The following is a 26,357-nucleotide window of genomic DNA, read 5'->3' as shown; positions in this document are numbered from 1 at the left end:
ACTTTGAGGATCCATTTTATAGCCCAGTACAGAGTCAGGCCCACATATGAGACAAGTTTTATTGCCGGAGCAGCTGTTGGCAAAGATCTAATAGCTCAACTCAATACTTAAAATCTGGGGCATGCAAAGGAGCCTCAAGGAGGGTGGCAAGCTCCTCCAACTGCAATTCACTGCCTCCGAGGTTTATTTTCCAACTCTAGCAAAAGTCATGGCATCTGCTGTGGAGACTCTGTGGCCCAAAATTAACTCCTAAATCACAGCAACCTTCCAGGTACTGCTGGCTCTGCCTAATTCCCAGCATGTCCTGACTGTGGTGGCAGCGACCGCCACCCTTCCCTGCCCACCCTGGCACTGTCACCTCCTCCCCTGCACCAGCACTAACGCTGCCCTGTGCTGTGGGGCCGGATCCGGCACGGGGCACAGCACAGGGAGCTGCTGCTCGTGCGGAGGAGAAGGAAGGAGAGGAGCCACCTCAGCGCAGTGCAAAGCAATGAGGCTGCAGCTGCCGAGCCTGGAGCGGCTCCTTCTTGCTAAATCTCGCTCCCCACTTGCTCTTCGCATCTGTGCGTGGAAAAATATCCCCGAGACAACAGGTACATTTATACAGCATACAGTGTCTGTCTCAAAAGGAAAATTGTATGAAAATAACGCTTTGCGTTGGACTACGAATCACCCAGAACTCATTTAATAACTCACAGTCCCCGCGAAACCAGTGAGAAATTCAACGGGAGTGCAATGCAACCTCCTGCTTCCAGATTACGGTGCTTTACAACAAATGAAATAACACTTAACCAAAGATGTTTAGTTGAAGACTTACATATAAAAGGTTTGACACTGCTGTGGATGTGTTTATGCTGTTTGAGGCCTGAAGAAGTGGCAAAGGTTTTGCCACACTCTGGACAAGCGTGAGCACGAGCCCCAACATGCTGGGAACGAATATGCCTCTGAAGGTTGCTGGGGTCCGTGAAAACCTGCTAGGAAATGAGTACTGATTAACCAAGAAACTTGACTGCGGAAGAAGCCAGTTATTACAAGAGTCTTTTAAAATTCAAACCTTGGAGCTATTTGGGGAGTATTTAAGATTAAAAACCTCGCTAATGGGCATCAATGGGAGCTGTGCCTGCAGGATAGGGCCTCAGTTTCCCAGGATCAGCCAAGTATTTGGAGGAGCTGTTAACCCCTTTGCAGCTGCTGCAGCAGATGCATTTGACCCTGCCATTAGAAATTGTGCTTTTGAGGTCAGGGACTTTGCAGAAAACGAGACAAAATGTGGCTGCTTGAAACCTCTAAGCATTACTGCAATAGAAATACTTTATAGCCACAACTGAGTGCGTGACGGTGAGAAACCCTGTACATGACATAGTCCTAGCACTCAGGGCTTGGCTGCGTCTTACGAGTGTCAGCTCAACATAAAATTCTCATTGCTGCAGCAAACCTACTTAAAAACAAGAAAGTCCTCATGCAAAAGGCCCAAGCTTTGGGAATCTGATAAAAAGCAATGCAGAGCACCACATCCTGTACAAATAACCGACACAGCAAGCCCGGTGCTAGGACGTGACGGAGATGCTCTAGAGATGAAATAGTTGCGCTTACTTAGTGCGGCCGGGGCCCATCGCTATTTCTTATCTGAATTTATATTGCAGTAGTGTCCTGAAGTTTCTGGTCCCGAGGGCTGGCACACAGCCTAGGGAACCCACTCGCGTTGCATTTCCCTGAGGTTTCTTGCCCCTGAGTGATCCTCTTACACCCCACCAGTCCTCGCAAGGCACCAAGCCCTGAGCTCGGGGATGCTCAGCATCCTGCATCAGCGCTCATTTCAGACGCCACAGCCATTTCCAAATCAAAAGGGGTAAAAACCCAACATATTTATCAAGGAGAAGTGTAAACCCTTGAGAAACTGTCTGGAGCATGGTAGAAGCCCTACGCTCTCCTGCATCCCGGCCCCAGGCATCCCCACTTCCATGCTCCCGTGTATCCAGCAGTATAAGAAGCGCCAGGCAGCCTATAAATTCACTGTACCTTGGCACAGTTTTCACACTCGTAGTGCTTCCCGCTGTCGTGAGACATTTGGTGCCGTATCAAGTTGGACTTCCAGTTAAAAGCTTTGGGGCACTGGTCACACTTGTACTCCCTCTCCTCGCTGTGCGACAGCATGTGCTTCTCCAGGCTGTGGAAACAGAAACAGGTCTCAGTGAGGTCCCCCCCACACAGGGGTTTATCAGTGGTTTATAGGAAAAGGACACAGCAGAACACATAATTACAGAAAAAAAAAAAAAGAAAAAAAAAAAAGCCTCAAAGGCCCAACCCTGACAGACCCAAGTCCTTTGAGTACAGGCTCATCCCAGCCAGGAGGCAGAACGTCCTCCTCCGTACCAGAATAACACATCGTCTCATGTTTTGCCAGACCACTTGCAAATGCTCCAGGAGATGCTGCTGCCATCGCTCCCTAAGGAGATTATTTCATACACCTCTCAGTATTTCACTCTGGTAAGTCTTCCCTGCAGTCTAAATTATTTTCATCTTACGACTTTCCCTCTAAACACACCTTGGATCCCACCACCTGACCTAACTCCATTCCTTTGATGGGAATCAATTTTTCTTTCAGCAGGAATAGATGAGGAATAACTCCACTGGAGTAGGACAGGATTAAGCATAAGAAGTCTCTAAATAGGGTACACTATGACTGAAGTTATACTTGATTATTATTAACTGTGTTCAACTGCATAGCTGCTTATTCATTCATTTCTTAGTAATTTATTCAGTCTGTTAGTGAGGTATTCAATATCCACCTAATTTCTGTTGCACATCTTTGAATTCATTTTCGTCTCTGAATTTGCTGAATTCCTGTTTTATTATTCATTTGTAGCAAATACATATTTTTAAACACCTGTATTGCTTGGTCACATACATAGTTGCAACTCAGACTACTGCTTGAGGAAAGATCACTACATAATGTAAGAGTGGATTCAGAGAAAAGGCACTGGAAACTGGGATTTATAGTCTGGGATGCCAAACCGGATAAATCTTTCCTCACGTGAAGCTCCCACTGATCTCTTCTGAAGCAGTGGACAAAACCTGCTGGGTTTACAGTCTCATTTGGGTTGTGCAGCCCAAATAGCAACCCCCATTCTCAGCCACAGGTAATGGAAATGCTTTCACCCTGCGGATGCTCTTTACTTCTACCCCTCTCGGTCTCCTTCCCTCAGGGAAAAAAACTAATTCTGGCTTCCCCTCCTAGTACTTCTGTAACAACTGACTCTCCATCGTGCAATGGGAAACAAATTTGCCGTAAGACCAAGAAAATCTTGTCCCCGGCTCTGTCTCCGGCTCCTGGACGCCTGCTGCAGCTACGTGATCCACCATCAGCACTGGGCAGTCCTGCCCGCCCAGATCTCCATCTTCCCGCTCGGCTCTTTCTCCATGTAATTACACACACCCTCAAGCATGGCTCATTCGAGCCTTTTGTTTTATATAATCTGGATATAGCACGCTTCGGTACTTTTTTGCTGCGAACTGTCTTTGTGGTGTATTAGCCTTTCAATAATTCAAGAGTTCGGAGAATGACTGCATTCTCTCTCATTTTTCACTCTTTCTCACAGTACTGACCATCTATTTATGATGACTCGTTCTTTGTTTTCTGCCCTTTCTCTTCAATATTTAATATTTTAAGCTAAATTTACATTTCCTCAATGATTCCCATATGTTAGGTATCGTCCTCTGGTTCACAGGCAGAAAAGAACTTTAACACCAAACAACTCACAATGTGGAAAAACGTTACAGTCCAGACTCCCACCTCACCCACACTGCTGCAACCCTTTCAACTTGATCTACCTACATCAGCGCTTTCAAATCAATCACTCAGATTGGAAATTAGACGTGAGGAGCCGCCTACTGCTCAACATCAGCTGGTAAATAAAACCTTGCGCCTGCACAAATTCCCACTCAGCGGGGTTGACCTACTATGCGGGCAACAATGTTTGGCACATCATGTTTTAATTTTGGTGTCATTAATTTTGCGGAAGCGTAAGGATCAGGTCATACGATACACTGATCTGAGACCCCCTGCGTGATGCTGAGACACCTCCACTCCGTCAAGAGGAGCCAAGGAGCGTCTGTGTTTTGGGAGAGAGGGTTCCACCTTGCAGAACCTGAAGCATCCAGGACCAGTTGTCCAAAGGGGCTGCACAAATCCGTGCTGACCTCCGACAGACACCACAACATTCTGAATCATGGACTAGTAAAGATTTCTATGAAAAATATGAGCGCACAAAACACTTTACATTGACAAGTCAATATTTAAGGGGCACCGGATTATTAAGCAACGCAAATAAACACGCTGCTGTCCCTAAGAGGGCAGTTAATAGTCACTTAGGTTGTGCCCACATAACATGGAGAGGAAAGAAGACAGTGTGGGAGCTGTGTTACAGACTCCGCCCGAAAGCAAGAGACACTGGACCATGTCTGCTGCTGCTATAAACCAGCTTCCTAAGAAATACAGTGCCACATCCCAGTGGAGGATCTGGCCCAGGACTTTGCTGTTGAGATATCTCAGCATTATTATCAAAGGTTGGCTGAGGTCAACCTTCTCCTGGCCCTGAAAGCATTAAGATGTGAACCTGCGAGGGATGTGCTGCAGAAGCTCCTGTGTAGTCTCAGTATCTTTCAGTAAATTTCAAAATTTGCTGTAATCTGCAGCACCACACGGTATTTAAATAGCTACAAAAACTATAGTGACAGGAAATATGTAAATGCTTTTCAGCATATAAAAGTCATACTTTCTATTTACATTCTATGCATATTTCAGGTACATATGCACACAGGCCTATCTGTTTAAACAGACAGACGTATATATAAGAAAAAGGTGAACCCCAGTGTTTCAAGACAGTATGGCTATAAATCTGTATTAACATATAAACACATAAATATTAAGATCTAGAACCTGCCTCTAACCAGCATGCTTTTTTTACAAAGATAAAATTGGTAACATCAGCAAATACCCCTTGGAGATGCTCAAAGTTATTTCTACCTAAAAATAAGGACCCCAGACCTTAGCTGATCTGAACTATAATCACTTCTCTGATTTTACTGCAACCAACCCAATGCATGACAGCTAAAGATCTGATTTTCTTAATTTAAGGTCCCCACTAAGGACTTCAGTACAAGGACCAAATTTCAGATTTATTGAGATTCCATCACTTTCTATGCCATAAAACACCAACCGGCACAGAAGTCTTATTCATGTTCATCTTTGGTTTGTTTAGAAGATGATTCTGCCCTGGCTGATGCCCTGCATGATCTGAAGCCATTACAGAACTTGCCTCACTGAATCACATTTTAAGCATCTACTCCTACCTTTGTAAGTCTGGGAAGACTTGATCACACTCTTTACACTCCTGGATTTCATGCACGTCCTGAAGGTCATTCTCATTCTCAAGCTTCTTCTGGAAGTCCTCCTCCACCATGGAGAAGGCGGAGTGAGGTGTGCTGCAGGGGAACTTCTGGTGGTCTACAAGCTCAGCCTTGGACTCAAAGAGCTGGTCACAGTCCTCGCAGCGATACTGGCGCTCCTCTGGAAGACAAAGGGGTTGGGCACAGGGAGACCACATCAGTTTTAAGTCATTTTTAACTACCATCCCATCAGGAGTTCGATGACAGTGTGGTTAAATAAATAGCTATTTGGTGAAAAAGAGAAGAACCTCAAAAGAAACAAGGGTGCCTTAGAATGCTTTATAATAGTGCTTTAATTCTACAATATATGACAATGCAATACTACCTGTTAATTGCTTGGGTGACATCCAATAGGGATCCCTAACACTGGCTTAGGACAAAAGTCAGTATGTCAGTATATATTATCCTAAATGGGGATATACAGGTTCTAAGGTGGATATCCAGTGGAAGCTGCCAGTTTCTGCGTTTCTGAATACAGGAGACTGACTTAGATAGGAACATCAGCACCTAACATAGCCAAAAGGGTGTTTATTGAGTTTTCAGAAGCCTCTTCATTTCCATTAGAGTCCTTCTGCAGCACCCAACCCTGTTCAAAGTAAGCCAGAGACATGTGACGTTGGGGTAATGAACACAGGGGGCCTTGCTTTAAATTCCATAAAATCGGTCACAACGTGTTTCTTACTGAAAACAAGTGCAGGAGATCACTAGAGAGTCACTTTGAAGTCAATATTGCATTCCATTAATGAGTAATTCCTGCAAAAGAATAGATTAGCTGAAAAGAATCCCAAAAAGCAAACTTGGAGAAGAGCATCCCATGATTTTTTTTTCTGCTGGATTTTCTACTGATGGTCTATACGAGGATCCAGACGCCCTGGTTTGGTTCCAGCGTTACCTGCCCTGCAGGTATAAGTGTCCAGGGGCTCTGAGTCAGAACAGAAACGCACAGTGGAGTCTGGCCGAAATCTCAAATATATGTAGCTGGTTGCTACTTGACAGCTGAAAGCATCATAGGGCTCTGCTGTCCTCTGTTCATGAGCGATACTTTGGCTCAGTCTGCTTCTAAATTACCCCTGTGGGACATATTCCTGCGTGCGACTGCAGAGATGTCCTCTGGTGTCATTTATACAACAGCTACTGGACCATAGGGACTAGGCATGGAAAACGCTATGTTCGAAAAGGGGGACATCCTTAGCGATAACTAAACAAAGTTACTACTATGGAAAAAACCCCAAATGCAAAACCAAATTAGAATTAATTAATAATCCCCACCTTTTTCTTAAGAGAACAAAAGATACTGGTCTAAATGTACAGGCAGTTATAAGAAAGTGCACCCCTTGATACCTCCTGCCCTGGGAAAACCCCTGTCTACTGCCCCTGAATCCCTGAGAATTTGTAAAATGTCCACATTGGCATAAACTGCAACCTAATGGGCATCAAGCAGATATCCTACACCCAGTCCCCTCTGTGCCCGTATAATCCACTGCCCGACGGGCGGCAGAGCAAAAGGAGCTTTTGGAGGTGGGGGACAAATCTGAGCAACAGCTCAGGAGTTTCAGACGCAGAATATGTGTGTCGGATGAGTAATGAATGAGCACGAGGAGGAAGAATGGCTCAAATGTTCTCACAAGTGACAGCAACATTAACAACCTGAGGTTTTCTCTTTTCAAGATGACAGAACAACAGTTGTTTGGCTAAGTGACAAAAAAATGACCTATAATCAGGGTCCATACAGGTCCTGCAGGAGCAGCACAGCCTAGAGATAAGGACATGGACTCTTGCTCTCCTTTTGCAATACCCACAAAATGATCAAGTTTCAATCCTGAAGCCTTACTACTGCCCTCAGTTACATCTGCAGACCTCTGCTTCTGCCAGGGAGGGTAAAGCGAGGGTAAAACCTGAATGACATTGATTGTTGCAGTGATTCAATGCTGAGAAATTGTGCAAACTAGAGCTCGCCACATTAGCAGGTAGAAAATGCAACATTGAATGAAGCAACATTCAGTTGCATTCAAATGCAACACTGAATGAAGCTACACTCCTAGTTGGACCAGGTTGGAGTGATGGAGTGATGAAGAAAAACAGAGAAATCCCAATGCCAGTGACGGCATTGCTTTTGAGAGCAGACTCACCCTTCAGAGGAACTGAAGGATTTGTGATAATATTAGAGTAGTTTATTCACCAAACAGCTTTCAGAGAAACAGAAGGACAGAAGATAGAGGAATAGAACTGTGGTCCAGCTCTCCTCCCTGACTGCAGTGAAGCCATCCCAGATTTCAAAAGGATTCCAACGGAGGAGAATTTTTTGCTTAATTCCAATGATACTTTCCATTAGATTAGACAGTAAGAAGCCACTAACCGTGAATGTCCGGAGCCATTGTTTCATGTGAATAATCTTCACTCTTCATGAACAGTAAGAGCTCCTCTCCTGGTTCAATATCTGCTACCACTCTGTAGAATATCTGCAAAAAAAAAAAAAAAAAAAAGAGAGAAAGCAGTGTGACTACCACAACAAGCAAAGAGGCATAAACCACTGCCGGTAACTATTACAGGGTCAAAACTGTATGGCAGCCGTTTGCTGGAGAGGTGCCGACTTTGACTACGGCAGGTCTGCTCCTTCTAGCCCCAAAGCTGTTGGGGCTTTGGGCTCTGTGAGGATAAAAAGGACGATTCCTTTCAACAGCCTCTGCTGCAAAATGAGCTGCGCGATGACTGTAAATATCACCAGCAATTTGCGTGCTTAGTTATACCAAATCCATGTTACAAAGTAGCTGTAAAATGCATCCCTGAGTGATCCACATAAGGGAGATAACTCCTGTTGCACTGGGAAAAGGTACTAAAGCAGACCTAAGAAGATGTTGCCGATTAAACTACAGGCATCCAAGCCCCCGTTTCAATCCTCTACGCAGTCCGGGAAGCTGTGAGGTGAGAGACTTACACGAACCAGCCTGCCTGGTTATCCCTTAGCTTCAAATGGGAATCAAAGGAAAGAAATCAGTCCCGGGTGAAGAAACACCGTGAGCAGCCAAAGGCGCTGGTGGTGACCCCGGCCGGTGGCACCTGGTCCACCTGTATAGGTGACATCGGGCTCCGGGCTCTGGGAAGAAGCCCGTCGGGGAAGCGGGAGGCTGTAGGGGGGGCGAAGGGGCCACGGTCCCTTGGGTGCCTGCACCCAGAGCAAGCGCACGGCGGCACTGCCAGGCTTTGCCGAAAGGAAATTCCCAAAATCCATCTGGCCGCTTTCCGTCTCAGCAGGAAACGTGAAGAGCACTAAAAAGCTCCATGAAGCAGCTCAAATAAATATTAGTAACTTCCTTAGGCCTTGTTAAACAAAAACACATGACAGCTACGTTTCCTATACTAAAAGAAACGATGCCTTTGCGTTTTCTCGGACCAATGTATTTTTAAAGGTTTCGCTCTCAAACTCTTAACTCTCAAGACTCATTCCAGCGCATTGGGAGAAAGGCAGAAAATCACCTCCACTGTTTAAAGGCAGACAGATGCGTTTGTCACAAGGTAGGTACGGGTATCTAGAGGTGCGTGGGTATTTTCCTTGTTCGGTCACACGTGAACCGTCACCCATCGGGTGGCCCCGGCAGCTGAGCACATACCGATGTCCTCCAGGAGGTGGCCGTATAGCCTAATCGTTTCTTTCTGCACAAGCGGCCTTTGCCCACAGATATGGGCTAAAGACCTAAAAATAACGAAATAAGACGCGTTTCCTCAGATTTGTTTTTTTTTTCTTCGCCTTGTCCCCAAAACCGCTCTAAAGGAGGCATGCGGGGGAGCTCGTCCCTCTCCCGGTGCCAGAAGCACTGGCAAAACACCTCAGGCACAAGGTCCCCGTGCCACAACCCCCTGCTTATGGCCAATTTGCCCCCCAAAAGCCAGGAGAAGGAGTTTATGGGCAGCCTGATCTGCCCAGGCTGCGCTTTGCTCCTCTTCCACGCCGCCCTGGTCAAACCGTCGGCTGGATCTGCTTGGACTTGCCATTTTTACCCTTTATCGAGGGGATTTCAAACTCCACCAGGTATTTCAGAGGGCACAAAGGGCCAAGAGAGCTGTGGCAGGGTCTCGAGCGTGTCTCTTCGTGCAGCCGGGCGAATGCCTGGTACCACAATCCCCTCCGGAGCCGATGCCATCATCGGTGCCGAAGGACGCGGGGCTGCTGCGTGGGCTTTGGCGTGCCGGGGATGCGGCTGGGGCAACACAAGTCATTTGATCAAAGGCCAAAACACATTTAAATAAAGCCAGCTTTTAACTCCCACAAATAAATCTGATGTCAGCGCCGCATCCAGTGAATATTTGCTTTAAGTGATGCTTGTTTTTCCATTTATGAAGATAAATGTATTGAAAACTAGCTTTTTTTTTTCCAGAGTATAATGGCCTCCACACGTCTGAAAGGGAAGCTGCAGGTCGATCTGTGGAAGATAAGCCTGGTTGCCGGCTGGCTTTGGGTGGAAATAATATGTATATGGCATTACACACTGACCGGAGAGAGTTCTGTAGACCTCCCTGCTGCAACAGCACCCACCTCCCCCTTGGGGTGGGAGCAGGATCAGGCCCACCCCTCAGCCAGGTGGGACCTCCACCACCTCCAGGGGACCGTGCCAAAGCTCCTGCTCTGCCCAGGACAGCTTTGCCCAGACCTTGCCTCGGTGCTCCTGGGTTTTGTGTCACAGTCGGGTAAACTCAGCTGTTCCTCTGAGGTCAGCGACGCATCCACGCCAAGGAGCGAACAAAAACCACCGCGAAGCCTTCTCCAGTATTTTTCCTGTCCCGTCAGAGGTGTTTTGATAGACCTTTTCACCTCTCGTCACAAAGCGAGGACATATGGACCGTACGTAGGCATAAAGAGGGTCTTGTCCATGAAGCGCTGTGCTGGGGTGCATCACTTCTCTTTGGGAAGCCCCGGGTTGATGCAGCATCTTTCTTGCAGCTGTGGGACAAATCCCTAACTAGGGTGTAAACTCTGCAGCCAGTTGTCCTGTCTGCACTGGTATTCAAAAATATCAGAGATGGTTAAGCTACCCATCAGAAACTACCTGGCCAGCCTCTCTGTACCTCAGCGGGGAGACAAGGCGGAGTATGCCGAAAAACTCCATGGTTTAGGTTGAGTGATGTTTCTTTATTTTGCATCTCAGAACTAACGCCCTCCAAAACAAGGTCCAAGTGACAGATTTCCAGCTCTGGCATTTTCACATTATTATTATTAAAATACTAACTCTAAGTATTATTAAAAATATTTTTTAAAATTTCTGTACGTATAAAAAGCCCCCACCTGCACTAACGGTTTATATACCAGCTTGTGTTCCAGTGAGGAACTAAAATAAAACATACTGAACTTTAAACCAAAATGATCGTGCAGGTAAATTTAATGTGATTTTAAGAGCTGTCCGTACTGTTTCACATAAAAAGCTTTTTTCTCACTCTTCCTACCTAAAATCTCCTGGAATTACCCTGTCTGAGAAAAAGTGAGAAGCTAACCGTGGAAATGAACCACATTGCCTGAGTTTTTAGGTGGCAGCAGCCTTCTGGGGCAGACGGCACAGGGGTCCTGCAAGCCCCCGGATGAGAAAGCTCATAAATTACCCCCAAGCCCCGCAGGTCCCCTCCTGGCTGCCCTTATTTTGCAACAACAGCAACCTCTACCGCAGGCAGTATTTTTTGCCTTAGGAAACACTAATGTAGAATAAATGGACTTTTCTATTGCAAAGCTTGAAGATTTCTTGGGCACAGTCCTGACTCTACTGTAACGAACGAAAGGTTTTAATTTTCTGACTATCACCTCTTCAGCCTACCAAAATCCCGTTTCGTTACCTGACTTTCCCTGGTTAACCCGCGCCCACGACTCGCAAGCGCGCACCCATCTGCCTCGAGAAGTACTGGAAGAGCTGCTGCACGGTAGAGGAACGACCAGAGGAGGAGGGGGAGTGAAAAATAAAAGCAAAGTCCAGATGCACATTTCACATGCCCTGGGATCAGCGGTGTGTGACTGCAGTTTATATAGGAAGAGCAAAATCGGATCCAGATCTGGAAACACTTTCAAAGTTCAGGGGGTCTGAGGTGGGGAGAAGTTGGGGGAGGCCTAACTCATCAGTCCTCTGTGCCTGCCTACACCGCAGGTCATATATTTATGCTACCGAGCAGAAATAAAAGCTCCCAAACTGCAAAGCCGTAAAGGGAAAGGGAAGGGGGGGAAAAAAAAAAAAGGAACACACACAATTTACTTTTAAATGGATGAATAAGGCCTCATTGTTATGAATCCCAGTTTACTTTTCCTGGTCAGGCACTTGAAATTTTATTTATGCTTAATAGACTGCATTTGGCATGTGTAAAGATGACAGAAGCGTGAATTATGAATGACCTTCAACCTATTCAGGAAGTTGTAATAATTGAAATAATAGCGAAAACGCACTCCCCGCGAGCTCGGCCCGGGGCTGCGCGCTCGGCCGCCGCCGCCCGCGCGCTTTGAAGTCCCCCTGCCATCCCGCCTGCCCGGCGAGACCCGCACCACTCTGCCTCAGCCCTCCCTCCGCTCCCATCCAGCATGGCCTCCGGCCCCCGGGAAGGTTTAACCGAAGGATGTCGGCTTGGGGGGGGGGGGAAATCGACTTCAGCCCATGAGCGTGAGCAAAGGCACCAGCTGGTACACGTGCATCTGTCGCGTTCGGCCCTGGAGAGGAGTTGTATTCCGTTGCATCCAACTAAACCCTTTATTCCTGTGTATACGAGAGCTTTGGAAAACAGTGCACGTGCTCCGGCGCTGCCTGGGAAATTCAGATTTTAGGGCGGGTGAGAGACGGTGCTCAGAGTCGGTGCTGTTTGTACATTAACCCTCCAGGTGATGTACTGAACTTACAGCTAGCACCACGGGGGAAGGCACCGAGGGACTTTGTCCTGCACCACATTGGTGCAGGACCCGCTCCGCATGTGATGGTGGGAAGGAACTGAAGACCCCCGGCAAAAGCCTGGTGAAGCCCACCAGCATCCGCAGAACCCTGCGCTGCTGCTCCTGCGCCAACATTCAGAGCCCGACGGGTTCCCAACCTCCGCCACATGGGTACGTCTACCCCGAGCAAGGCACCGGTCCCCTCTCCCACCCACTTTTGGAGGGTCTGGTGCACCGGGGGGGGAGCGTGCCCCACGCTGGGGCAGGAAAGCGAGCGCCTGGAGAGGCGGTGTGCACACTACCAACTGGCATTCGCCTCCACGCTGCTTCAGAGCAAGAGTGGAACTTGCCTGAAAAGCAAAGCAAATTAAATGTCCGAAACTAATAGTAAGCGTTATGTTCAAGGAGCTCGATCAAAATCAGGATTTACGCCCACCAGAAAAATGAGGACGATGAATGGATACAGAACCTCACTCTGAGCCGTAATTAAGCATTTGAGGGGGAAAAAAGGACAGAAAAGGGTCTAAATGGCGAAGCTTCAATTTTAGTTCCTACGATGAACAACTTCTGCAGCTGAAGAACTGTGTGATGAAACTCGAGGCAGGCTCTTCTTGCCATACTCAGGCAAATAATAAATTCAAGCAAACTGGAGTTTTTTGCAAGGGCTAACGTTGAGGAGTCCTTCCTGAGCACTGCACTGGGCCCAAAGAAAACTTCAGCAAAAATCCCCAGGCAAAACTCAGCAAGTGCCTGCGTGTGAGCGGCTGAGGGGGCACGGGTGGGAGCCCGGCGGGGAGGAGAGGACCCTCCCCTTCACCCTGCCGAGATGGTGGGGAAGCACCGCGGCGTCTCGGCACTGGCACTGCAAACCCTTCCCTTCCTCCTTTCCAAAATGCCCCAAAACTGCCAAAGCGGATCAAGCACGAAGGGCTGGAGCAAGGATGCGCTCCTGAAATGGCACCGGGAATCCCCATTTTTCCACCTTCTGAGGTAAAAGGTGCCTCCGGCTCCCCCAAAGAAAAGAGGGAGCTGCAGGATGTCCCTCCGCAGGGCACCCTCTTCGGCTTTTCGGAAGCTGCGGGCCACCTCCCCAGTGATACTCATGTCTTCTTCCATCATAGGTGAATTTTAGCCTCTGTGAAAGCCCTGGGTCCTGGTGAGGGACTGCCACATCCAGCCAAGCAAAATCTCCTGCTCAGAGATCGCTGACCACCGACACCAGACCACAACTTCTGTGCATCCGCCTGTTCTCCTGAGGTGACCTTCCCACGCAGTTGTCTTCTAACATCCCACCTTCGTTCATGACGCACACAAAGCGCTCGGTGAGTTACAGCCTTGTCCTGGCTCTGTGGACATCTATAATCCTCTGTACTCTTTCTGGCGAGCACCCAGGTGTGGTTTGACAGCTCTCATCACAAAAAAAAGGTATTTTTGCTTAGAGACAACATGCCTTACTGCTTTTATTAAACCTGAATCGTCAATAAAAAGCTTATCGCTTTGCAGAAATGGCAACAATTAGTCGCCATTTTTGGTTCTAACCAATTTCTTTTAGGTCACGCCAGGACAGGCCAACGCCGAGAGCAGTAACACCCCCAGTGCATTAAACTCCAGCTAACATCGGCGGATGCAGAGACCGAGCAGGAGTTTCACGCAAAGCCTCAGCTCTACCTGCAGCAAGTGGAAAATCACCACCGATGAGCCCCTCGTTCCACCAGCCCTAAGCTAACACAACCCCGCTCCACTGGAGACAGATTTGCAGTGGGAGCTGGATTAAGCTTGATTTGCTTAATAAACTCATAATTCCTAGGAAGAATCATGGCAGAATAGGGCCCCGTCTGAGCTCAGCGTGCGCGTGCCCTCCTGACCCACAACAGCCAAAACCTTAATTTCACTCTCTGACAACAAAGCCTCAAAACTTTTCCTTAAATACGCAACTTTTGCAGGTGGTTGCGCGTCCAGGGCTGCTGGAAGAGGCTCTGCCGTTTTCTGCCTGCGAGCTGCCGGCCGCAGAGGGGGGGGCAGCGGCTGTAAAATCTGAAACATGAAGCTGTGTCTGCGGATTAAAAAAGTTTGTAAAACGTGTAAGATGTGATCAGATCTGGTGAAACCTACAGTAGTAGGTTCGCTCGTGTAAGTTTATATCGCTGACATCGGGCACGTTGTTAAGAGTGGTAGTACTACTGGTTTTTCTCCCGTCGCAGTGGCATATACTTGAGTATAAGGAAACAAAACAAAACGCACACCAAAAAGAACCACAAAAACCTATTTCAGCACACGCAGCGACCCAAAACCTCAGTAAACTGATCTTGAGGCACGTCGAGTTTTCCATGGATAAACGAAAGGGACTCTTCAGGAGCTGCTTTGTTGAGGGGGAAGAGACCTGGAAGCTCAGAGCAGTTTCACAGCATTATACAGCTGTATCACTGTCAGAGCTCTGCAAGCAATAAGTAAGAGAAAAACAATATTCAGGAGTTCTAGCTTCAACTGCTACCAACTACGTTTCTTAAAAGAAAAAAAAAGAAAAAAATGGTTTTTTTATAGCTTGAAGGTGACCGTGATCCCAGCCTGAAAACGTGCCTGGAACATGTGACAGCCCCTGACATGCCATTGCTATAGTCGCTGCCGTATGTGCAACTGCACTTTCATTAACATATATATTTAAAAATAATGCTTTTGCTGGGATGACAGCCCTGCCAGAAAGCCTAACAGGGCTAATCATTGTGAAGTCATTAAAAAGTTGAACTAATGTTATCATGTTTAATGATAACAGAGGGGAGACGTCCAAGTTAGAGTCAGTTAGGATTCAATACCCGTTTCTGCTGAGCTGAAGAAACGCATTCCAGGGCAGTAACAGTGACAAGACTCTCTACAGCTCTGCACACACTGTAGTCGCTTTGGGGAAAGGAAAAAATGAGAGTGCCCTGTTTGTGGAATTTTATTATTCATATACATCTTGAATTACAATACGCTCAGGTTAGATTGGGTATGACAGGAGATAATAGGAAGACAGCAAAGAGAAATCCTAGATTGACCTTGTTTGAAATAGAAAAAACAACCCCCAAAAATGCAGCTTTTAAACCCTACTCCACCTCCAATCAAATGAAACATGAGTTGCATCCAGCGTGCATGTTTTGACTGCATCCCACCATTATCGAGCTGTTCATCTTAGCAAAGCTCATTTATACAGTCATAAGAAAGAGCCCAGGCCTTTTGTAAAGTTGATCCTAAGTGATGAAACCTAACCTCAACCGTGAGTCGGGGGGTGGGGTGGTATGTCTCCGAAAAAACTCTAAGAGAGAAAACAACAAAAAATGTTTTTCTTTCGCTCTTTTTGTTAAATACAGAAAGCAGAGCTTAGCAGAGCAACTAGATTACACATCGCCCTGAGATTCATCCAAATCCTGCCTCAAGCAGTCTGGGAATCATACCTGTCTGTCAGTCAAGCTTGAATTTAGTCGCATAAACTTGTGGGCAGCATGAGGCTGGGAGCGCTGGCGGGATCTTTTACCTTTTCAGGTACAGCCCAATGTTTGCTTGTGAATTTTACAGATGAGTTGAAGCAATTAGAGGTGAACAATTACTGCTGATCGAGTGTCTGCGCCTCGGGAGCGAGCAGCGTCTCCCGCAGCGGAGATGCTCCCCACGCAACCAGGGCTGCTGAGGTGCTTCTTATTCCGGGGGGGGAAGCGGGGTGCCCCCCCCCCCCAGCACCCAGTACTGGCTGCGGCTCCAGTTGAGCTGGGGCCTCCTGTCCCAGCTGGGCTGCATCGCCTCTGCCCTCCAGCTCTAGCTGCAACCACCTCAGGCTTCGCCTTTTTTTTCCCCTTCTTTTTTTTTTCCTTCCCTTTTTTCCCCCCTTCTTTTTTTTTTCCTTCCCTTTTTTCCCCCCTTTTTTCTCAGAGCTACAGAGGCAGAGTGACCCGAAGGCAGCCCCACGCAGTCTGTACACAGGCACATGTGCACGCTCAGTCCTGACTTACATTTGTCACTCCTTGTACACGCACACGTTTGGCCATGTAATGTCCATTTCCCAGTTTGCCTTCCTATTATATTTTATATTACCTCTGGTGAGCTTGTGCCAGAAGAAAGCAGAAGGAGGAGCTGTTAGAAAGGCTTTTTCGCTTTAAGATTCGAGAGCACATTTTTAGCATTAACTTTTTAGGCTCTGGTCATAAAACGTTGGAGTACGCGTACGATTTCGTGGGTAAACGTGCAGCGTTTCCAGAGGGCCAAATGAACAACAATCTCTTGCTGACAGTACCCAGCTCACAACACGCTACTTGAAAGACAACCCATTCTTAATTTGCAAATCTCAGCAACAATAAGCTATAAAAATATGGAATTATGAACAGCACGATACTGTGCAAAATAAATAACAAGTCTCCAGTGAATGAAAGAAATTATTGGCAGCAGTACAGCCACCATTACCAAATGTCAGAAATGTAAACACTAAAAAAAGAGAAAGTTAAAAGCGCCATAACTTTCCTTCCAAAAACGTCAAAACGCGGGTGCGTGTCTGCGTCGCAGAGGTGGATGCTGAGGTTTCAGCCTAGCGTGTATTTTCAGTTGCAGATCCCCAACACCGACACAAAGACAGTAAGTTGCTTTGGCCAATGCACGTGATTCCTCTTCTAATCTTTCCTATCTATGCCAGCTCTTATTAAACATAAAGTATTTGAATTTGCTGTTTCAATTAATCTATACAGTTTCCTTTCCGCATCCCTGTTCCATAAATGCTCTGCACTGAGAGAATTTATCGTTTTTCAGCGTAAAGCATATTTCAACTTGGAAAGTGTATTTTGCATTTACTAATAGTCTTTATGGTTTCTTTAGTTGAACCAGCTGCTATATAAAAAAGAAATTATATCTCAGTCGGCTGGCTCATTCTGTGTTACATGTGCTCAAGGTTGAACTCTAAAAGTTGAAAATTAAAAAAAAAAACAACAACTTCTCTCATAGTTTCTGAAAAAGTTATTTAAACCGGTTTTCATCAACCATCTCACATGAGCGAAATAACATAATGCTGTCCTGGAAATAGCAAGCTGTCTCATATTCATTTCCTATAAGTAAGGAATTTGATTAGAAAGAATGATTTCTAATTGAAGCTTTGTGTCTGGTTGTGATTCTTCTTTCAATACTGTCAAGGCAATTAAATCAGCTAAAGATAATCTTTAACATTCACCTGATGCAGTTAATTAAGTGGTGAAAAACGAAACACTGATTAAATTAATCGAATCCTATGCTGCAGGTAGCAAAGTTTAAATTGGAAACGAGAATTCACAATCAGTTGTTGCTTTGCTATTTGAGATATTTTACTTTAAAGAATATAGCTTTCTTAACCTAACTTCACCCATTAAAATATTTCGTAACGGCATGCATTATCTGCAGACTGAAGCGAACCTTGATTTAAGAAACACCTAATAACTCATCAGCATAATTGAAAACAAAATGCTTCACTGCGTCCTTCCTCTGCCTATCCCAGCCTTTTTCCCAACACACGAGGATAAATAACGTTTCGGCGCAACAAAGAGTGGAGTTAAGTGCAATAAATGAGAAGAAAAAGAAAACCACTGAAGCTCCTGATTCAGCACACAAGTATTACGAGTTCCAGCAAAGTGTATGGGAAGGCACAATCATATTCACGCACGTGTGCATTCAAATCCAAAGCCCCATACACGCAGCTACACTGGTAGCGTTATCAGCTTTGCGTCTTCCCCTCCACTCTCTCCATTAATTTCACATTACAGCTTCTGATCAACTCAACAGTTTAATGTAGCGATCCAAGTGGACTGGAACAGGAGCCAGAAAACGCTGCTGATTCAAAAGCAGCAAATATGGGCTTTGTACTCCTAGGCAAGCTGTCCCGATTTTTATCAAGTATAAGATTAAAAAAATAAAAATATTTACGAATTGAACACCAGTGTGAATAAATAGAAAATTTGTACTATCTACAGCCCGTAATCAAAATTATTCTATCCTGCACTTCACGTCTGTGCCTTATCTTTTGCCACAACAGCAAACAGGCCAAAATCTGTTGTGAATTGTTGTTGGGTTTTTTTTTCCCATTGACACCTTCGTGTTCCTTAAAAAAATAAGTCCAGAAAGTGAACACCACATACCTGATCACTTATCTGACATGCAACGAGGTTGTGCTGATTGTAGCATCCAGCAAACTTGATATATTTGAGCCAGTTTCCTACATCTGGTTGACTGGCATCTATGCAGAACTTCACATTGCAAAACTCATCCAAGATCTAAAAGGAAGAATATGAAAGAGTAAATCTTTCTGCCGCTGTCTGGGCACACTAATCAAAAGATAAATCACATGTTTCCAGATAAACAAACGGATAATAATAATAATAACAATAACACAGGCATGTTTATTCAGAAATATGCTTCTCTAGTGAGATTTTTTTTTTTTTTTAGGAACGGTAGGAATACATACATAACGATAAAAGGACAATAAATGTATTGAAAAATGTCTTGACAAACATTTACGTGCAATCGAGACGTTACCTAATTATTGCTAAGAAACACTATGCTAATTTAAGAGGGATCTGCTTTTCTACGCATTCATCACTGACTATGTTCGAAATTATGATTTTAATTAAATATGATTCTCTCAGGGAATAGAACAATAATTATTAAAACAAGTGGTCTTGGCTTCATTTGAGGTTTCTGGTTTGTTTGGGGATTTACGTTGTTTGCAGCACCCACTTAATCTTTTCGTATTTGTTGCTCTGAACCAAACTTTATTTGGTAGGCAGAGTTATTTATCTCGTTTTAATATTACGCTTCCCAAAGAGCCCTTCTGTGCGACACTTAAATCACTCCCCTTAATTGAAGCAAATAATAGAACTCCCTATGCCAAACTGCAGAAAAATAAATGAAAAACAATGTAAACACTCATGCAAAACATGGCAGTATTCAATACATACCAATAAATGGTTCCAATTATGCAGACAATAAACAAATATAACGAGACTGCTTGTGGACAAGCTAAAGAGGATGTTCTATTCTAATATTATGACAAATTACTAATCATTACATATGACCGAATGTCATTATTTATTTGCAAGCGTTACCACCGGCCTATCCTAAACTTTCCACAGCATCCCAGTGAGCTCACTGCTACATTTGTAACTTCTCCGGCTTGGCACCGGCAGCAAACCACCCGATTTTCGCAGAGAAAAAAAAAAAAAAAAAACCCACCCAAACTTTAACGCACACGCCCCAAACGAAAAGCAAAGGCAGAGGGAGGTTGTTTCCCCGATGGGAACCGTTTGTATTCCCGTCCAGCCCCAGAGCACTTTTGGCCTCCGAGCTGAATGGACGGCAGCCCCGGCATTGTGTATCATTTAGTTAATGAAAACCCACGGAAGTTTCCTATCAAGGCTTCACAATATCGCCTCGACCCGCTCCCGTTCATTAATTAAACGAGCCCCGCGGAAAAAAAAAAAAAAAAAAAAAAAAAAAATATAACCAACAAACGTTCTCCCCGCGGGGGCGGCCGGCTCCGGGGGGGGCAGCCCCAGGTACAGGCTGGTGCTACCCGGGTGTGTGTGTCCCCCCCCCGGGTGCCAGGATCGGGCCCATCCGTGGTGATGGTGGGGTGGGGTGGGGGGGAGTCGAGTGCGTGCCTGCCCCCCCCGGGTTCCTCCCCTAAAAAAAAGAAGGGGAAAAACCCCCTAACCCCCCCCCCACCCTAAATCCCAGGGGGGGAGGGGGTTCCCAGCGGAGCCGCGAGGTTCCATTTATTATTATTATTTTTTTTTTTTTTTTTGGAAAAGGGGCATTTAATTTTCTTTTTCAAAGCAAAGCCCGCTCTGCTCCGAGGAGGAGGAGGAAAGGGGGGGGCTCACCCTCACACACATCACCACCACCCTCACACACACACACACACCCCCCCCCACGGAGGAGGGTCTGCCCGGGGGCCGACAGCACGGCGGGCACCGACGGGGCAGGGCGGCCCCGTCCCGCGGGGCCGTGGGGCAGCGCAGCCTCCGCGCTCGCCGCTCTTACCTTGTGTCGCCGGGAGCCCTGCGGGGGCGAAAAGGGGAGGGAGAAGGGGGGGGGGGGGGATGGAGGAAGGAGGGAGAGGGGGGGGGGAAGAGAGAAAAATATCCTTCAGGCGGCTGGAAGCAACATCTTGGCGTTAAAGGCGGGTGGAGGCCGCGGCCGTCGGGGTCCCGGGTGGCGGTGGGCGCTGCGCGGGTGCGGTGCGTTTCAGCATTGGGAGGGGGGGAAGAGGTCGGGGAGGGGGGTTGGCGGTCCCGGAGGGTTCAGCGGTGGTGGTGGGGTTCGGTGGGTTTGTGCCGGTTCGCCATCACCTTCCCCTTTTTTCGGCCCCTGCTGGTCTTATCGGCTGGCTTGGGGGGTGGGTGGGTGTGTGTGCGTGTGTGTGTGTGCAAAGAAAAGTTATCGGGAGAAAGGGGGAGGAAAAAGGGGGGTGGGGGGAAACGAAAAAAAATAAAAAAAAACCAACAAAAAACCACACCCAAAAAACCAACCCCAAAACCACACAACCCTCTTTAAGGGGGAGGGAAAAAAAAAAAAAAAAAAAAAAAAAAGAAAAAAAAAAAAAAACCAACCAACAAAAAACCCCCCAAACCCAAAACAACCCCACCGCACACCGCTCAACAAAACAAACTTCTTTCACTTCTCCGCCGGGGATGGGAGAAAAGTGTGCGTGCGTGGGCGGGCGGGCGGCTCTCCCCCCCCCCCCCCCCCCCCCTCCTTTACCCCCCCTTCCCCACCCCCGCAGCCTGCCCGCGGCGCTTCTTCCCCGGGGCAGCGCCCGGCCCCGGTGTCCCCCCCCCCCACCCCCCCCCACCCCCCCCCACCCCTCCCCGCCCACCCCGTCGGGTCCTGCCAGCCCGCCGCTCCCCTTTTCGGGCACTGTCTCTTTAAAGCGGGGCAGCCCCGGTCGCGACGGCGGCCGCCCCCCCCCCCCCACTTCTACACACACACACACCCCCCCCTCCCCGTCCCGGGCGGCGGCGGCGGCGGCGCTCCCGGCGCGCTTAAAGCGACAGCGGCCCCGCGGCCGGGGGGTCACCGCCAGGTCGCGGAGGAGCGGCCCCGCCGCGGGGGTGATTGGGGGGGGGGGGAGTTCACCGGCAGCCCACCACCACCCCCCGCCCGGGGCCGGTGCCCCCCAGCCCGGGCGGCTCAGCTTCTTCTTTAGGAACGGCGGCCGTTCGCCCTCCGCTCCCCGCAGCCGGGAGTGCGGAGAAGCGGAGCCGCGCTCGCCCCGACGGCTTCTCCCGCCGCCTATAGCCGAGTTATTCTCGTCATCGCCCTCACTGGGGTTATTAGTAATAATTTTTAATGAAACGCAACTTTTTTCTTCCCCCCCCCCTCCCCGTTTGCCGGCGCTTCCTAAACGATTTTGAATTTCTTTTTTCCCTTTATTTATTTGGTAACGAATCCCGTGAAAGCAGTCGGCGGGAGGCTGGGCTCTGCCTGCCGGTGGGGGCAGCGGCCGGGCCCGCTCCCACCCGCGGGGCAACCGCAACCCACCCCCCCACCCCCCCGGCGGCTCCGGGGCTCCTCCCGGCTTCGCTAAACGGCCCCAAAATCCCACCGCCACGCAAAAGCCGCAAACGGGCCCGCAAAGTTTGGCACCGTCCGGGCTAACTCCGGCAAGATACACGTATATATGGGTGTATTTTGGGGAAGAGAGCAGGAGGAAGAAAAAAAAAGGGAAAAAAAAAAAGAGGGCTGAACTGTATCTTTTATTGCACGATCCAGAAGTGCCACCCACTTTTTTTTTTTTTTTTTTTAAGTGCAGATATATTTCTCAGACTAAAAGTCGATTTTTTTTTCCCGGGGGGCCGGGGAAGGAGGGCAGGGGGAGGGCGAGAAGCGGGGTGACAAGAGATGATGATTAATTCGTCTCAGCGGCCTGTTATCTGTGACATTGAACTGTTATTTCAGATAATAGCTATTGTTCGAGGCGGGGAGGGGAGAGAGAAGGGGGGGGGGGGGGGAGAAGCCAAAACAACAAACCCGCACGCAGTGGTGGTAGGTAGGACAGGAAAAAAAAAAAAAAAAATTGGGAAAAAAAGAAAAAAAAAAATCCTTTGTCAATAACCTCAAAAAACCTGGTGGAAGATTCCCATAGCACCGGGCCTGAGAACCGCGCCGCCCGCCCGGTTTGCCGGACCATTGATTTCCTGCCCTCCCTCCGCTCGCCCATTGTTGGAGCTTTTTTTTTTTTTTTTTTGCCTTATTATTATTTTTTTTTCTCTCTCTCTCTCTTTTTTTTTTTTTTTTTTTTTTTTTAATTTAGCCATAAATTGGACCGGCTCGAGCTATGAGCTGTTCTATTTTCTTCCTGTCAGGATGAGGGATTTGTTTTATGATGCATTGTGTATTAAATACAAGTAATCTGGGAAACTGATTGCTCGAGCCCATAGGCCTGATCAGAGGCCCCGATAGGAGCCGGAGGCCCCCCCTACACCCCCCCACTCCCCCCCCCCCCTCCGTCTCCCTTCTTATACCACAAAAGGAGGAAACGCCGGTGGATAAACAAAAGGGGCCTCCCCGGTACCGGCAAAGCGGAGCCGGCCGGCACCGGGGCTCCGGGCCTCGGCCGAGGCTCCGCAGCGCGGCCGCTAGGTGGCGCTCGCTACCGGGACACGGCCCGGGGCCGGAGTGAGGGACGCGGGCGGTGCGCAGCTGCCCCGGGGAGGGGGTGGAAAACACACACAGCCCACCCCCCCCCCCAAACCCATTTTTTGGTAAGTCCCGGTCGGGCATCGCTGCCGGAGGTTCTGTTCTACCCCAGCCGGGCGGAGGGGAGCGCGGCCGGAGGAGGAGGAGGAGGAGGAGGAGGAGGAAGGCGCATGCCCCCTCCCCTTCCCAAGCCGGAGGGGTTCGTGGCGTGGGGGGGGGGGGGGTGGGGGGGTGTCGAGTAAGGGGACGTTGGAGTTCCGCACACGTTTTGGGTTTTTTTTTTTTCTTCTTTCGAGCAAGAATCTTTTAAACGTGTCTGCGGCCTTTTTTTTCTCTCTCCCCTCGGACGGTTTGGTAGGCGCTTCAAGAGGCCCAAATATTTCCACAGGGTCCCTTTTGCAATTGTTTATTTAAAATAAGTCGCTATATTAGCGGAGGCAGCAAGGAGTTAGTACTGGAGTCTGCTAGTAATTCCCACCAGGCTGTAAACTGATGCCTCTTTTAAGCCTTTAACTTCATGGTCGTCCCAGAAGTAAAAGTTCTCATAATGGAGACCCTATGGGCATCGTGCATTCCAGCACATCATTAAAGCAAAGCAAAGCAGCTCAGCCAAAGCCAGATGAAATAACTGCACTGTCCACTTTTAATGGGCTTCCTGTGGACAAACGCTGCGGAGGACAACGGTGAAAAATCAGACGAGTCGCTGGCGATTTTTTAAAATACCGTAAATGTTCATATTAGGCTTAATATTATCCTTACGTTTATAGAGCAAGCCACTTCATAACCGCATTTTTAAGTGGGGTTTAATGTTATATTTCTCAAGGTGACTAAACACAACATTGAGCATCCTGACTAACACTGCGGTGAGTGTTTAAAACACCGGGCAAGTGTATCAGGCGGGGAGGGAGAAAGGAAAAGCAAAGCAAAACAAACGCGCAGAAAACAACTGCCCTCCGACATATCCAAACACGCTGGGACGGACCCGGGAAAACAGCGACAAGCAGGAAAGGCGACACAATTTCTGCATGTTAATTCCTCCCGCTCTGCGTTGCGGATATCGACTTAAAAAAATAATAATAATAAAAAAAAATCAAGCAAAAACACAGAGGTGTTGCAGCTTATTTCAGGGGGGAAGAGCGGGACCTCTTCCAGCCCTCGCCCGAAGAGGCGGCGGCGGTGGGCACCGCCGTGCTGCCGCGGCCCCCCGCACCGGTGCCCCGTCCCGGCCGCCCCTCCTGCCCTCACACGCTGCCGGGCTCGTCCCTCCCGGCCAAAAGGCAGTTTTTGAGTGAGGGAGAGGAGGAGGAAATTAAAGGTAAAAAAATGTAAATAAAAAATTTCCCTTGGTCTGGAAATGGGCCCAACTGAAAGCATGTTAATCTCCACCTCAGTAATTTGGTTCTTCTGGAGAAGACAGAAGCCCTGCTGCTGTGCCCTGCACTTCATAAATCACGTCTTTATGTGGACAAGGTCAGGGCACCTAACAGCTCAGACATGGGCCTTTGCAGTGGCTCGGAGGGCTCCGGCATGTTTATTCTCTCGCACAGATCTCCGAGGAGCAGTCCAGCACGCTTCTAATTACTTTTGATTATTTTCATTTGCTCGGGTCAGGCTGGCTTTGCCGGCACTGCTGGAGGGTGGGTTTCCTCTCTCCCTCCCCCCCCCCCCCGGCCCGGCTGTGGGACGCGGGGGGGATCAACGCTCTGCTTCGCCCAGCACCCCCTTTCCCAGGGTGGCGGGGGGCTCCGGGGACCCCCCGGGGCTCACCCCACCGGTGCAGGGGGTCGGTCCCCTTTCGGCAGCTGCAGGGAGCGAAGCCCAAAATCTCCAGCTGCGGTGGGGACACCCAGCTGGGCTGTCCCCCCCCCCCCCATAGCCAGGCAGCGAGGGGCATTTACCGCTCCGAAATGAGGAGCGTGCAGAAAAGACACCCCCCCCCCCCACCGAAAATACCGATTGCCTTCGGGGAAAAAAAAAATAAACGGCCCCACATCCTTACAAAAAAAACGAGCGCGGTGCATGTGCAGGCAATAAAAAAGTTGAAGGACCTCTGCGACTCCTGCGCTCGGGGAACTGCAAAGCACACGCAGCCCCCAGCCGTGCACAGAGGCAGCGCGTGTTTAGGTCCGTTCTCCTCCTCCTGCTGCTGCGTGACCCCCCGTCCCGGCCCGGCGCTTTATTGCTGGCCTAACTAACTAAGTACAGCGAATGCGCGGTGCCCACGCGGAGCAGATACACGGCAGGCGCACGCGACTGGTGTCCCGGCGCTGGTAGGGCTCACGGGTGGGCGAAGTCGTCCCCGAGTTCCCCACGGGTGCTGGTGCCTGCTTTGCACCCCCTCTTACGGTCTGGAGCAGCCGCGATGCTGCTACTGGCAGAAACCAAACAACTACCCAAGTATGGAGCAGAAACCACCGCCGCGTCCGGGCACCCGCGTTTGCCAGTGGCTCCATCACATCCCACCGGTGAGGGTGTCCCTGCGGGTGGGGGTGCCGTCCCAGCTGACTGATAAGGGGAAACTGCCTGAGCAGGGGCTGCCTGGTGGGAAGGAGTTTTCTGGCCGCTGGGGTTCGAGCCTGAATTTTGGGGGATCTCGGGTGTTACTGCATATCAGGAGAAGGGAAATCGCGGCAGATGTACCTTCTCCGTCAATAAGGAAGATGTAAAAAACGGGTCAGTGACTAGTATCCAGCTGCCTGGGTGAATCTGCTCCTGCCTGGGGGAGGAAGGCTTGGAAAACCTGTAGAAACTGCCCTTCCTCGCGGCAGGAAGGGATGTTATAACCCCTTATTGCAAACAAACCACGGCCCTCGCAGCCAACCCCAAACCGCAGCGCCAGGGGATGCGGTGCTCCTTGTCCACCCCCCGCTCCTTGCACAGGCAGCAGAAAAGGAGCTCCACCGGGAGAAATCTCCTCGTTTTCCTCCTCCAAATCTTCCCCCAGGTTTCCCTGCCAAGGCGCGTGCTCTGGCAATGGATGCTGAGGACTGTTGCTGTTTTCCTTCGTAGTGTTCATTACTTCCATTACAGAAGAGTCTGGAAGCCTCCGAATCCAGCCCGGGCCCTTCTCGCGCTCAGGGTTACTGCACCCGCAGGGCGAGACAGTCTCCGCCGGGCGAGTTTGGCACGTGTGTGCACTAAGATAAAAGTCGGGGGAGAAACCCGCATTAGCTAGCTCGTTTTAACACCTACTAGAGACAGGGCAATTTAAGGCAGCGGCTGACTGATGTGGGTGCTGGCCTCCTGTCCACCCCAAAGCTGTGTGTTTTCCTGTGCTTTACCTTTCTCGTGTTTTGAAAGAAAGCCAAAATTCTGGAGAATCTGGGAAACTCCATTGGCA

At 48.7% G+C, this 26,357-nt stretch overlaps 1 protein-coding gene across 7 annotated transcripts in view; it reads right to left on the bottom strand.

Annotated features, from left to right (window-relative positions):
* MECOM (MDS1 and EVI1 complex locus) overlaps positions 1-26,357 on the bottom strand; it is a 190,037-nt gene that overhangs the window by 28,754 nt on the left and 134,926 nt on the right. For 3 of the 7 annotated variants that reach the window (XM_049802917.1, XM_049802918.1, XM_049802923.1), the window contains exons 2-6: positions 18,457-18,591; positions 7,805-7,907; positions 5,353-5,569; positions 2,020-2,167; positions 818-971 (exon numbers count right to left, since the gene is read on the bottom strand). In XM_049802917.1, the coding sequence (XP_049658874.1) occupies positions 818-971; positions 2,020-2,167; positions 5,353-5,569; positions 7,805-7,853 (568 nt within the window). In that variant the 5' untranslated portion in view covers positions 7,854-7,907; positions 18,457-18,591. Of the gene's footprint in view, positions 1-817; positions 975-2,019; positions 2,168-5,352; positions 5,570-7,804; positions 7,908-18,456; positions 19,699-20,359; positions 20,439-26,357 lie in introns of those variants that run through there. The other 4 variants (XM_049802922.1, XM_049802919.1, XM_049802916.1 and 1 more) reach the window with 4 other exon arrangements.

This window comes from Accipiter gentilis, chromosome 6 (assembly GCF_929443795.1).
Source record: "Accipiter gentilis chromosome 6, bAccGen1.1, whole genome shotgun sequence".
Taxonomy (NCBI): Eukaryota; Metazoa; Chordata; class Aves; order Accipitriformes; family Accipitridae; genus Astur; species Astur gentilis.
Note: the sequence above shows the minus strand (reverse complement) of the source record. Positions and strands in the feature narration are given on the sequence as shown.